At 38.1% G+C, this 13,504-nt stretch overlaps 3 protein-coding genes across 9 annotated transcripts in view; 2 read left to right on the top strand and 1 right to left on the bottom strand.

The window, feature by feature from the left end:
* The window catches only part of LOC119774632 (zinc finger MYM-type protein 4-like), a 29,632-nt gene extending 27,903 nt beyond the window's left edge, over positions 1–1,729 (bottom strand). Inside the window, exons 1-2 of one of the 5 annotated variants that reach the window (XM_038272254.1) lie at positions 1,504–1,694; positions 1,253–1,397 (exon numbers count right to left, since the gene is read on the bottom strand). In XM_038272254.1, coding sequence (XP_038128182.1) covers positions 1,253–1,291 — 39 coding nt within the window. In that variant the 5' untranslated portion in view covers positions 1,292–1,397; positions 1,504–1,694. The other 4 variants (XM_038272280.1, XM_038272285.1, XM_038272271.1 and 1 more) reach the window with 4 other exon arrangements.
* A 1,130-nt stretch (positions 1,730–2,859) lies between these two features.
* LOC119776135 (gastrula zinc finger protein XlCGF9.1-like) lies at positions 2,860–4,747 on the top strand. Of its 3 annotated transcripts, none has more exons than XR_005279742.1 (4): positions 2,860–3,293; positions 3,341–3,616; positions 3,867–3,927; positions 4,061–4,747. XR_005279742.1 is itself a non-coding variant. In XM_038274407.1 (2 exons), the coding sequence occupies exons 1-2, from the start codon at positions 3,913–3,915 to the stop codon at positions 4,607–4,609; spliced, it is 564 nt and encodes a 187-aa protein (XP_038130335.1). In that variant the 5' UTR covers positions 3,798–3,912; the 3' UTR covers positions 4,610–4,747. The 3 variants fall into 3 exon arrangements, 1 of the variants encoding a protein (XP_038130335.1); XR_005279747.1 differs by having other exon boundaries at positions 3,864–3,927; XM_038274407.1 differs by lacking the exons at positions 2,860–3,293; positions 3,341–3,616 and having other exon boundaries at positions 3,798–3,927.
* Positions 4,748–6,992: 2,245 nt separating this feature from the next.
* adprs (ADP-ribosylserine hydrolase) lies at positions 6,993–12,170 on the top strand. The gene is made up of 6 exons (XM_038272228.1): positions 6,993–7,247; positions 8,908–9,004; positions 9,119–9,326; positions 9,404–9,591; positions 9,731–9,831; positions 11,563–12,170. Exons 1-6 carry the CDS (start codon positions 7,055–7,057, stop codon positions 11,937–11,939), a joined length of 1,164 nt encoding a protein of 387 aa, XP_038128156.1. The 5' UTR covers positions 6,993–7,054; the 3' UTR covers positions 11,940–12,170.
* The last annotated feature ends 1,334 nt before the right edge of the window (positions 12,171–13,504 follow it).

Here is a 13,504-nt window from a genome sequence, read left to right as displayed (position 1 = left end):
TATTCCATTTAATGATTAATCGAGTACTAGATTAGTTGACGATGATTTCAATAATCGATTAATCAAGATTCATTGTTTCAGCCCTATTTCAACGAGGGGCTCTTTATGGTCAGCCACAATCTGAAGAGATATAGTAGGAATAGGCATGGAAATACTTTAAGGACCAATAACACTACACACTATCATGTAATGGATGAGGAAGCGTAGTACTGTGGGGTTTTGATCCATAGTGTTAATCACAAAGGGGGAGGATAATGATTAACAACTACCTGAGAATATGTTTTGGACTGCATTTGAAATAAAAAGCCAAAATCTAGCATGCAGGGATGGAGCTAGATGGCCACCCTTACTTAATCATCGCCCCATCCACTTTCGGCCACCCCTCAGTGTACATTGGTTATTGCCTGGCCACCCTTAATAATATTTCTGGCTACGCCTCTGCTAACATGTTCAGCTTTTATTACAATGAAATCCATACATTAATCAAAGCTGATTTTACACTGCTTTACAAAGCTTTTAGACTGGGCTTACCAATGGTCTTACTTTAACCAAAGTTGAGGATTTTTGTACTATTTTTAAAGCTGGGTTTGGGTCAGATTGGACAATGCTCCATTTAGCAGCATGTTGTAAAAACCCAGTTTCATAGAAGATAATCTTAACCCTGGGAGAGCCTTCATATACAATATTGGCCCCCAAGCTGTGGTGGGGCCCAATGCTGCTCAATGGTTCCAGGCCCTGATATGTCCAAAGATGTTAAAGAGAAACTATTAACAATAAGCAATGTTGTCACATTTACATTTTATTATTAAACCAATAATTAACCAGTACACAACATTTTGTCAAAATATTTGTAAGGAGGAAACTTTAAGGCTTATTGTTATTGGGAAGAAATTGTATAAAATCAATACAATCTGTATTATTTATTGTTCACAGCAGTGGAGGGCCACGCGAGAACAGGACAAAACAGCAACATAACCTGCATGTATATCTCAGCGAAAGCTCTAAAGGTTTATGGAAATATCAGTAAAATTGGGAGAATTCTTTATTTTTGTAACCCTTTAACGTTTTTTTCTCTCCCTGAAACAGGATGCTAAGCAGAGCCACCAAGTAGCAAGCTAACTGATGCTAGCTCCAAATGCTACTCTCCACCCGGAAGCTTTCTGGGCTACAACTAAAAAGCCGAAAAGGAAGCCTTGTTTAGCTTTCATCGGGCCACCGGGAGCATTTATCGTCTTCGTTTCTAGTTTCTTACCTTTAAACGTTTAAGTCTAAATTCCTCCGAGTCCGCCATGTTTTAATTATGCTGCAGACACCGCGCTTCCAGATGCCCTCCTCCTCCTTTTCAATGGAGCGTCAAACGGAGCGCCAATAAAGATGCTACACTTGATCCAAATTACCTAGTTTAATTTTTTTCATATAAGCAACATGGTAGTCCATAAAGCAACACAGATGCTGTATTTATTTATTGTATTAACAAGTTCTTGAACAACAAAAAAGCTTTACCGTAACGCTCAGATGAAGTGCTCCTTGTTTTTTTAACCCCTGACGGTGTATATAAGTAAATAATACCTTTCTTGTATTTAAACTGACAAAATATTTACTAAAATGTCTAATTACGGGAGCTCGGAGTTTCCTGAAACCAGTCTCTGGGTCTACAGGGTAACTTGGTTCATTTAAGGTATTCCGTTTTTCCAACACACCCCAAATGCAACTTGAATGCAGGCTTCCTCTCCTTTCTTCTCTGGTTTATTGGCGATTGGCAAACAACTCTAAAGGTAAATTACCGCCACCTACTGGAAAGGTGTGTGAACGACTGGCAAAATTTTAAATTAAGAATAATAAAACAAAACAAAAAACAAACAAACTCGCATACCATTAAATAAACAACCCTTTCTTAGAATTCTAAATATGCCAGTACAGATTTTACTCTTATGCTACGTTCACACTGGACGCAGCAGGCGCAGCAAAATCGCGTCTTCTGCAGCAAAAATGAAGCAGCAGACGTAATTTTGCTGCTCTTGCTGCAGTGGGACGCTTTATGAAAATGTTGGTTCAGTGGTATTATGTGATGCACTTTGGAAACAGGAAATGAGCTCCTGGTCTAATGCACCATCTGATTAGAGAAACCTGTTCAAAGACTTACTTTCCCTTATTATTTAGGTAGCACACACATAACATCCTTATCATATTTTATTCTTACCCTTATCTTATTTTATTCTTATCCTTATTTAATTCCTTTTCTTCCCACAAGGGATTATTAAAGTAAATAGAGTAATTCTGATTCTGATTAATGAAACCCTTTGGCAGAAAACAAATGACCCATTTTAATCTAGATTAATTCTAAGGTAACAGTGAGATTAATCTAGAATTTGAAAAATGTATCTATGCCCACCTCTCTCTCTCTCTCTCTCTCTCTCTCTATATATATATATATATATATATATATATATATATATATATATATATATATATATATATATATATATATATATATATATATATTTGGATGTCAATGTGCAATGATGGGTGTCAAGGGGTTAATATCACCACTTTCACATTTTAACAAAAGAAACGATCAATAGTATTCAAATATGAAATGCAACAAGCGCAGGTATAACTGAGACAAAGATTAGTGTGAGCGAGAACGCTAAGATCAATTAAACAAGAAGCCCAGTTAAGAGAACCGCAATCCTCTACCTCATAACCACAGCTCTGACACATTTACACCATCGGGAGCCTTTCAAATTCAATATGCATCTAATTACCAGGTAAAATGGAGATTAAGTGTTAAAATAAAATATATATAACACTCACAAAAGGTGCTGATAATTTACAAACAAAATCCTTCTTCCTGTCTTTGTGCAGGAAGTCTTTGTATCTCCATTAAGGATCAGAAGAACTTTTAACAAGAGCAAATCTAAAATGCAGATTGTCGTTAGCTTAACTTGGCTGTAAATATTTTGCTCTAACTGACCAATCAGAGGACAGAAAATGCTAACAAATGTGTGGGCCCTCTAGCTGCCCCCAAATCGGAAATATTATTGGTTGAAGAAAATGCTCCTCACTAATATTGTTAGCTAACATCAGCCAGTACTGCTGATTCTGAAGGTCCTGGGCAGATTTGATTTACATAGCAATGCACTAAGGCTGAAATCCGATTGGACAAAAAATATAGAGACCACATAAATGTAAAAGAAGCAGCTCAGTAATCAAGAGAAACGTTACAAAATTAAGAGAATTAATTGTTTTTTGAATAAATTGATAGAGCTGGAAAGAAGAAAATTAAAGTTTAGGTTGAGAATCTATGTTAGTGTTTCTGATTGATTTTAGGCCAGCAGAGAAGGCTTTGAAGGCCCTCGCAGCCCACCACTGGTCGTTACTATGCAGTTGTTTATCTCTTCTGTAATGGCAGTGCACTGTCATGAGGTGGGATATCCAGAATGTATGAGGACATGCAATGCTATCTATTTTTATTTTCTTTTGAATAAATACTGGACTTTTCAGATTGTTTTTAACACTTGTTTACACTAAAAAAATAAGCATTTTTTAAAAGTGTAGATCTCTGATTCGTAGAAAGACAGTTAGCAGGCAAGCAGTCAACTTCACAGCATTAAAGGTAAGAAAACTCTCTCTTTTGAGACTGATGCTATAAATATTTAATTAGGGAACCACAAGGTAGAGGAAATTAAACTAATTAAAAACATTTATTATAAATAACAACTAACTGTGGGTTTTCATGATATGTTTATTTGTGTAATAACTTATTAACTGCTCTTTGTGTACTTGTACAGTTGTAAATTGAAGATAATGTGTTGACTTTATCATGTATAAGGTATGTAATAACTAAATTGTTCTTCTTTAAGCAGGATAGTCAAAAAACAAAGAGAAAACACTGACATACACATCCAAGAAATGTCTCAAGCTCCAGTAAGTAATTCTGAGTTGAAACTTTTCTTATGAAGAACCATAATTTTGGTCCACATTAGGCATCAAAAAGGGTTTACACTTTATTCAGTGGTGCCAAATAATTGATGGATTTTTCGTTTTTGTTCTCTTACAGATGGATATCAGTAATGTGGAACAATTTTGTGAAGTTCAGCAGCATGTGGAAAACAGAGACCTGGAACAGCTGAATATCTCTGAGGAATCAGTACATCGCTGTGACCACTGTGGAAAAGGTTTTAAGAGATTTCATAATTTGAAAAGACACCTGCTTATCCACACCGGCGAAAAGCCTTTCGTCTGCCATCAGTGTGGGAAGCAGTTCCGCCAGAAAGGACATTTGAATTACCATCTCGCCATTCACACCGGCGAAAAGCCTTTCCTCTGCCATCTGTGTGGGAAGCAATTTTGCACGAAAGAACATCTGAATTACCATCTACTCATTCACACCGGCGAAAAGCCTTTCGCCTGCCATCAGTGTGGAAAGCAATTCCGCCAGAAAGGAGATTTGAATTGCCATCTACCCATTCACACCGGCGAAAAGCCTTTCGTCTGCCATCAGTGTGGGAAAAGCTTTGGTCATAGATCTTCTCTGAAAAGTCATCTACATATCCACACCAGAGTCCCCACATGTGCAGGAGGTGTGGAAAAAGCTTCAGACCATTGAAATCTGTGCAACATCATCTGGAAATTGACACAAGAGAAGAAAAACCTACCATAGTGGAGGCTTCACTTCCTGTTATGCTTTTCCTTATCTGAGACCAAAGCTTAATTTTAATCTTTAATAAAATTCACTTGCATTCAATGACTTTTATATTTGTTCCTTTTGCAGCTATAGTTCTGATAAAAACCTTAAAATTTGTACATATTCCTCCATTTTTAGCTTCCTTTTAATGGCTTCCTGTTAAATCCAGAATTACAATGACCAGATAATGGAAGACCAAGATTTAACCGGAGCAAGAGACGTTTAAACAGTTTATTGGAATGAAACTGGCGCTGGTTGGGAGAGATTCACCAGAATCAGCAATTGCAACACAGAATACAGGTCAGAGATCCAAAAGACACTAAGACAAGGGGTCAGGCAGGCAGGCAGGTTTACAGAAATACTTGTAATAATCTGGCACTAGTCACTGGTCTGAGAGCTGGTTATACAGTTAGTTAAGAGGGAAAATCTGATGGAGGCTGAGCAGAGCTTACAGGTGTGTTGAATCCTGAATCAAACCAGCACTCATGCCAGGAATCATGACAAGAATAGAATTCAAAATCCCCCTTCTCACCTATAAAGCCATAAACAACCAAGCTCCAACTTATATTAGAGATCTGATTGTTTCTGGTGTTCCAAACACTCTCTTCTCCAGTGGTTCCTAGAATTTCTTAAAGCAAAATGGGAGGCAAAGAATGACCAAAGAGCAATGAAGGTATGGGAGATGGGGAGTGGATGGCAAGGCTCAGAGCATTTGCCAGCTGTGGGGTTTGAGTAGAAATATACGTCTCCTCCCGTTGGAATTATCTAAATTGATGCATTAAAAAAATGTATCACTGTTGCAAATATTCATGAGATTTATACTGGGGCACAGCTCATTTATACTGGGGCACGTGCCCCAGTAAATGGGGTCTGGCGACGCCGATGGGAACCACATCCCTGTAGCACTGACAAATGGCATTTATACCCAGGAGAGCCACACAGCTTGTGCTATGTGATGCTACATACTACTAGCCTGACGTAGTCCTACTCAATTCTAGTCAGAATATGAGTCTGATACTGCTCCATAGAGCTGTGATTATGGGGCGTGTTTCGAACGAACCAGGAAAAAAAAGCCTCTGCACTCAATTGGATAGATCTACAACCAATAAGAGCAACGGAGTGCGTGACGTATGTTAAGCGACGCATAGTTGTTGTCAACAAAAATCAAAGCGTGCAGTTGCACGCCTATAATAAGAAGATATTGTGCGAGCATACTTGCGCTATACTTTTGAGCAATGCCAGACCGAACTTCCCGACCTTAGACGTTGTGGGTGGGACTAAGTTCGGAATGACACCCAGGCTAGCTACATACTGCCCTGAAGCCCAAATTGGACTGCTGTAAATCTTAAAGCATTGTTTGAGATGAACAACCACTCTGATCAAATACAGAAAAATTAACTAAACCTGCTTGAGATATTTTGGAAACTCCAACAAACAATTGACCAAATCTGTTTATGTAGGCTATTCTAACAATTTCAAACATTTCAAAAGTTTTTGTAAAATATTTTATGATCTTTTTATGCGTTTACAAGGTAGGCTTATGTTCCAATGCAGATAAGTTTTCACTTCAGTGCAATGTTTGTGTGTAAATGTACTGTATGGACATCTGTGAAAATAGATGTTTTACAAACACAATGTGGATATAATAGCTACTAGTATACCATATATATATATATATATATATATATATATATATATATATATATATATATATATATATATATATATATATATATATATATATATATATATATATATATATATATATATATAATATACACATATATATATATATATATATATATATATATATATATATATACATATACATAATCCGTCATGAAGAATTTTCGTTATTGGTTTAAAATATAGTTCCGCCTCCTTAACAAAATGAAGAAATCTTGTCCTTTTATAAATATTACATTTCTAAAAGGAAAAAAAAATCTGCCATTTGGGGGAATTTAGAAAAACTAAGTATAACAGTTTCCAACTAGAATGAACATACCTCAAAATACGGTCAGAAGAAAAGCTGTCTTCTACATTTTGCGTCTGAAAGCGCAGTACAAACAAAGATATCAGTTTCTGGAAGATCACTAGAAAAAAAATCAAAATAAAATAACACAAGTTTTCGTGCGCACATATTAGATAGTGCTTGGTAATAGGTGGTATTTTTATCGCTTAGACACATGCGTACAAGAAGCTGCTCTATGGTAATTATTACTCGAAACGAATTCTAGGTTGACAGTTTCTATGCTAGACTGTCAGAACCTTTCACCGGGAACTTAACCAGTCCAGGAAGGACATTTGTTGTTGTCGCCCTCAGTCTAGCGGCAAACAGAGGAGTGGAGTCGCTTCTCCGGCGGATGAATGGCAATGACGGCGGTGAGAGCGGCGGCCTCGGCAGCGGGAGGCCCGGCCTCTTTGTCCCGCTTCAGAGGGGCTCTGGTAGCGGCTGTGCTCGGAGACTGCGTCGGTGGAGAGTTTGAAGGAGCGGAGGAGGTTCCGATGGAGAGCGTGCTGCAGCATCTCAGCGGCCTGGAAGATGAAACCAAAGGGAACTGTAGGCTTTTCATCCATTTAAGTATAATTTGCATCTAGATGCATTGAATATCAGCCTTCTGTCACAATGTGTTCCCATTGGGTTGAGATGCAACCAAATTTTCCTTGTCAGATTTCATTCCAGTAATAATGATCATTACAACATTAAAATTTGCAGAGAAAATAAATCATAAAATGATTGATGCATCATTTTTTGATGCAGCAGTGGGGATTTCTACTACTATTGAATTGTTTCCTGCAATCATTGCTTTTTATGTGTTTCACTCATTTAAAAGGAAATCCTGATTCAGAATCAGAATCCCCATTTGATCATTTCAGGTGAATCTGTTCCTATGTTTAGGATCATGGAAACTACTTCAGCCTTTAACAGGAGTAGATTTAAAAACCGGATTTTAAATTTTCTCCTTTTCTAAATATGGAACCAATCTGAGTTATTTCATTATTTAAATGTATGTTGCTTTTTAAATATATTACCACAGTGCTTTATGAAAGTATTCAGTCTGATTTAAGATATGCTTAAATTTTATGGTATTAAAACTGCAAACCCTAATATATATAATTTTTTTATTGACCCATGCAAAGTTTAAGATGATTGGAAGTTAAGATCCGTAATAAACTATCACTGCAGGATAGTTGTGGAAGGAAACATGTTGGAGGCTGCAATAGTCTTGGGTTTACTTTCCAGCAGGATAATCCTAAAAATTCAACCACAGCTATTAGGGGTGAAAATAATTATCGTTTTGTATCGATGCAACAGTCGACAATCCGATGCAAGAGTATCGATCCGTGCTTTTTTTTTCTCCGGCTTATTTTTACCCATTTTCCTGGACGTAATTCTGACCCCTGTAGCGCGAAACCTATTTTACCCTCCTACCTCGCTTCCTTTAGCCGCTACTTTCTGCTTGCACACACTCACTCGCGTAAACGGGAGGCAAGAGAGACGTGGTGGAGGAAAAAGAAGATGATGTATTCTTGATCGTTGGGTCAGGAAATTGATACTGAATGGAATCGCCATGATGGGTTGGATTTACACCCCTAACAGCTACAGTGGGGAAGTATAGATCTAATTTTAGAATCTATGGAAAGAATAAGTATTTATATCCACCACTTCTTTCCATCCAGTTTGACTGTAATTTTTGTACAAAGAGGAGTTTTCTACACTCTTAACTAGCATCTGGTTTAATCCGTTGGTCACTCAGTAGGGAAGCAATAATATGCAAACACTTATTTGTAAAAAAAAATATGTTATTTCCTCCACTCAGTCACAATTCACATTACTGGTTTAATAGTATCAAATACATTGTAGTTGTAGTAGTGTGAAAAAGTTCAAGGAGTATGGGCACCTTTGCCAGTTCCTGCATGCTATCTATCTTTTTGTTGATTTGTCAAGAGGAGATTTTTAAACTTGTAAAATAAGGTAACACCATTTTTTTTATATATATATGTGTATTATTGAAATTTTGCACGTTGAATAAAAGTGGCCTGAAATTAGGGCCTTGAGGAACCCCAGATAGGATTTTAAATTATTTTTCAGGTGTATTACTGCAAAATTACACAAAGTAGTTGGAGTCTGTCCTGTACTGATCTAGAGTAGAGGGAGGCAAGTTAGTTGGAGTTCATAAGTATCCAGATGAGTAAAATGTTTAATCTGTATTTGGAAGGCATCCTTGAATACAGCGACGACACGGCGATGACGCGTTGTGTGGTCCAGTCTCTTCTGAACCGGTCGGGGTTTGATGAGCAGGACTTGGCCCGCAGGTAAAATGACACCATCTCCAACTTGACTGGTGATTTCAAGGCTTTATCAGGATTTATAAATATTTATAATTATATCAAGGCTTATATCAGAACACCCATCTTTCATCCCTGTAGGTTTGCGAAGGAGTACAGCGCCTCGCCGGGCCGTGGTTATGGTTCTGGAGTGATCCAGGTGTTGAAGAAGCTTGCCTCCCCTCAGCTCGCCGACGTCTTCCAACCAGCGAGGGATCAGTTCAACGGTCGGGGCTCATTTGGAAACGGCGGGGCGATGAGAGCCGCCCCCTTCGCCTTGGCTTTTCCTGACTTGGTTGAAGTTAAACGGGTGAGTGGTGACCTCACGATGTGAAAAACAAAGACCCACATCATCACCCAAATGTTTATCTTTTTGTTCCCTCTCAGTTTGCTCGTCTGGGTGCCATGCTCACACACTCCTGCTCTCTGGGTTACAATGGAGCTGTCCTGCAAGCGCTGGCCGTTCATCTCTCACTGCAGGGAGCGCTAAATGTACCTCGGCAGTTCATAAGCAAGCTGATCTCTGAGATGGAAGAAGTGGAGGGTGAGGAGGAGGCACTTCGTGATGCCAGAATGTGAGTTGTGGATGAATTCAACTTTTTATGGCTCCTGCAGAACAAACCAATCACAGCTGGTTTTAGACGTCAGATTAAAAAGAGAATGGTCGTTTATTTTCAGCAGTTTTCTGATTTTTATTTGTTTTGTTTTTTGCAGACTAAAAGAAGCAGAAAAGCCATTCTGTGAGCGTCTCCACAAAGTCAGAGACCTGATGGACAGAAGTAAAGTCAGTATAGAGGAAGTCATCTCTGAACTCGGTCAGTAAAGCTCACAAGTTTTCATTTACATCTGGGGGGCCTGGTAGAAATAAATCAATTAATAAACCATTCTGAGAGTCTTTTAACATATTGATAGAACTGTGAAATTCTATGTCATAGTAAAACAAACAGTAAAAATCAACATAATTACACTTTAACAGTGGTAGTTTTTTTTTCAAAGGAGATTGTAGTTTACGTAAGCTCCTTAGCTAAAAGGTCGATGTTCTGCAACATTAAAAATGCAATTTTTTTATTATTTTTTTTAAGCAATTAAAAGAAATATCAGAGGTTCATGATTGAGCCCTGCAATGAGAATGGAATCTGGTGCGACCCAGCCAAGCTCAGTGCAGATGAGAGGGGCCAGTTTAACATTGACAGCTGATCCCAATTTGGTACCAGTGATGATAGGAGACCAGAGTCTCCCAGCAATGTTTTTCTTCACCTGTCCCACTTTCATTGTGTTATTTTTTATTGTTATATTCTGACCCTTTGTTTATTTAGCAATTTCAAATTTAGACCTTTGTTCTCAAAATTTTCTCTACGGTTTCATTCGTTTTGCCGATATATTTTCAAAGATTTTTCTTATTTGTCGTTGTTTTTGTATTGGGCAGATATCTATTATGGTTGGCCTCAGTTTACGTGAGAATTTGAGATTAAAGGTGGAAAGATTATTGTTCACCTGCAGTTAAAATATGCAGGAAATTAGATCTATGGAATGTTACAGCGCAGTGCATAAATTAAAATGGAGGATGCGGGCAGGATCGGTTGTGAAAAATACCTGCAGGGCTTAAGTTTATATATTATATAAGATAAAAAACTTTATTAATCTCACAATGGAGAACTTAACTCTCTGCATTTAACCCATCCCTTTGGGGAGCAGTGGGCTGCCACTGTGCAGCTAGGGGACCAGTGTGGGGTTAAGGGTCTTGCTCAGAGACCCAGAGTTCAGGTTGTGGGGATCGAACCAGGTACTTGCAACCTTCTCAGAAGCACAAGCACACTGCTCTAACCCATAGGCCAACATTCCCCATTGAATTTTATTAATCTCACATTGGAGAAATTTACCTCTGCATTTAGCCCATCCTCTTGGGGAGCAGTGGGCTGCCATCGTGGGGCTCCCGGTGAGCAGTGTGGGGTTAAAGGTCTTGCTCAGGGAGCCAGGGTGGCAGTCTGTGGGAATGGGGCTCAAACTCAGAACCTCAGGATTCCAAGCTCTATGCCCCCTAACCCCTAGGCTGCCACTCCCTATCCAAAATATGTATATATTTTTGAGTTTTTACGGCATTATTGGCACTAGTGGTAGTGATTTTGAACTTTTTCTTTTCCCTGTTTTATTTTATTTTTTTTATTTTTTATTTTTTACAGTGTCCTCTCTGGCAATAAGAATAATTGTCTTGATGCAAAAAAGAGCCCAACAGATTTCACCTTTACAAGTGGAGCAGTAGGGCTGTCGCCACAGTGTTCCGCTTATTTCATGCATATAAATTGCTTTATTATAATTATGCAGAGAGTTTTACAGATTATATGGACACTGCAATGTAGGTAGAACAGAAGAGGAAAAACAGAAGAAGAGAAAAAAAGAGAGAAATGATTAAAGAAATAGGAGATAGAATGATAAATAGGAGATAATGATAAAACATTTTCAGTCTGCTTCATCACCTGCAACGAGATGTAAAAAGAACAGCACAACCAAAAGACATGGTACGAGACTTTTCCCTGTTTTACCTCCAGGAAATGGCATTGCAGCGCTACACTCTGTCCCCACTGCTATCTTCTGTGTCCTCCACTGCCTTCAGCCAAAGGATTACCTTCCAGAGAAATATGGTGGCCTGGAGAGGACAATAGCATACAGTTTGGCCCTGGGAGGTGACACAGACACCATAGCATGCATGGCCGGGGCCATCGCCGGGGCCCACTATGGCATCGAGGCCGTTCCTCAGTCGTGGATGAGGTGCTGTGAAGGAGCGGAGGACGCTGACGTGAATGCAGAACGGCTTCACTCCCTTTATCACCAGACAACACAAGGGGACAGAGGTGAGACACGGAGAGAGAGCGGTGAGGACAATTTGGAGTCAAACAGATCAAAGAAGAAAAGCAGAGAGGACTGATGTCAGAAAAGACAACTTCATTGTGTTTGGATCCAGCCAGTGTTAAGAACTGTTAAGTTGGCGTAGAAAAGTGCTTGTTCTTAAACCTTTCACTTGTTTTTTTTTATTTTCAAGTGACTAAGCACAAATGCAAATCAAGGTTGCATATAAGCTGGAAAATGGTTATTGTAAACTCATTTGTCCTGATCATATTCTCTTTATTAATTGGTTATTAAACATTTTCAAATTCCACAGCTTCATCAGTGTTTGATTCGAGCGAGCTGGAAACTTTTTTTTTTCTTTTTTTAAGAAGAATCTTTGAGAGTTCTGACTGAAAATCAGCACGACTGAATCCATCAGTTAAAATACTTTTATCATCCCTGTGAGAAAACCCATAGATGCAGCCGAAACTGCACCTAAACTGGGTTGTTTTAAAGCCAATCCTTATAAATCAACATGGTTCTTCAAAAATAATTCAGGATTTTGGGGGCTGAATCAATACGTAGAAAATATAATTTAAATTGGAGCTCTACTATGATGACTTACCTAGGAATACGATTAACGAAAAACATAGGTGATCTGTACAAAGCTAACTTTACTAAAGTGGACCAAGAAATTAGGAGGGATATTAGAAAGTGGGATGTCCTAACACTAGACTTCAGCTACAGAATTGAAGCGATAAAAATGAACATGTTACCAAGGTTATTGTACCTCTTCTTGGCATTACCTATAGAAATCCCGGATAGACAGTTTAAAACATGGAACCAGATTATTTCTAGATTCATATGGAACGGTAAAAAACCCAGAATAAAATTTGAAACTTTACATATACCAAAGGAGAAAGGAGGTAGGGCCTTACCTGACCTTAGAAAATATTATTATGCTGCCCAAATAACTCCCATAATAAATATAAGTGACATAAATTATGAAGCGAAATGGAAAAATATTGAACAAAGAGTTAACGGAAGAGAACTGCGGAGTATCATTGGTGATATAGAGGCCACTAAGAATACATTAAAGAATGTTAATGCCATTACTAGTTTTTCTCTGGGTAAATGGTTACATATAATCCGAATATGCAAATTAGAGAAACAGTTGGGTCTGATCCAGTGGCCAGCCTATAATAAATATTTTATCCAAGACACACGATTTAAACAATGGTCAGAAAGAGGCTTAACAGCGTTATGCGTAGTCCTTAACAATGGGCACTTTAAAAGTTTCCAGGAACTACAGCAAGAGTTTGCTCTAAGAACTCAAGATCACTTTAGATATCTACAATTAAGGGACTTCTATAACAAAGAAATAAAACAAAAAATAGACCCAAATTTAAATGGGATTATCAAAATGCTGATTGAGACCTATAAGGGTAAAAAACAAAGAACAGTGTCTTTACTCTATAAATATCTGTTAGAAAATAGAGGCACTAATACATTGAATATTAAAACAAAATGGGAAAGGGAATTTGATATTCTAATAACCGACGAAGGCTGGCTGAATATTTGGAAGACCCAAACTACAACATCCTCTTCCAGAATCTGGAGAGAACATTGTTGGAAGAATATAATCAGATTTTATATAACACCCAA

Source organism: Cyprinodon tularosa, unplaced genomic scaffold (assembly GCF_016077235.1).
Source record: "Cyprinodon tularosa strain WSP-4 unplaced genomic scaffold, ASM1607723v1 ctg120, whole genome shotgun sequence".
In the NCBI taxonomy this organism is placed as follows: domain Eukaryota; kingdom Metazoa; phylum Chordata; class Actinopteri; order Cyprinodontiformes; family Cyprinodontidae; genus Cyprinodon; species Cyprinodon tularosa.
This window is presented reverse-complemented; position numbering and strand designations above follow the sequence as displayed.

Excerpts from the sequence above, each read along its gene's own strand:
- adprs (XM_038272228.1), top strand. The coding sequence starts at position 7,055 with ATGGCAATGACGGCGGTGAGAGCGGCGGCCTCGGCAGCGGGAGGCCCG. Across the intron at positions 9,005-9,118 it reads GAGCAGGACTTGGCCCGCAG|GTTTGCGAAGGAGTACAGCG; the intron begins GTAAAATGACAC and ends TCATCCCTGTAG. Across the intron at positions 9,327-9,403 it reads ACTTGGTTGAAGTTAAACGG|TTTGCTCGTCTGGGTGCCAT; the intron begins GTGAGTGGTGAC and ends GTTCCCTCTCAG.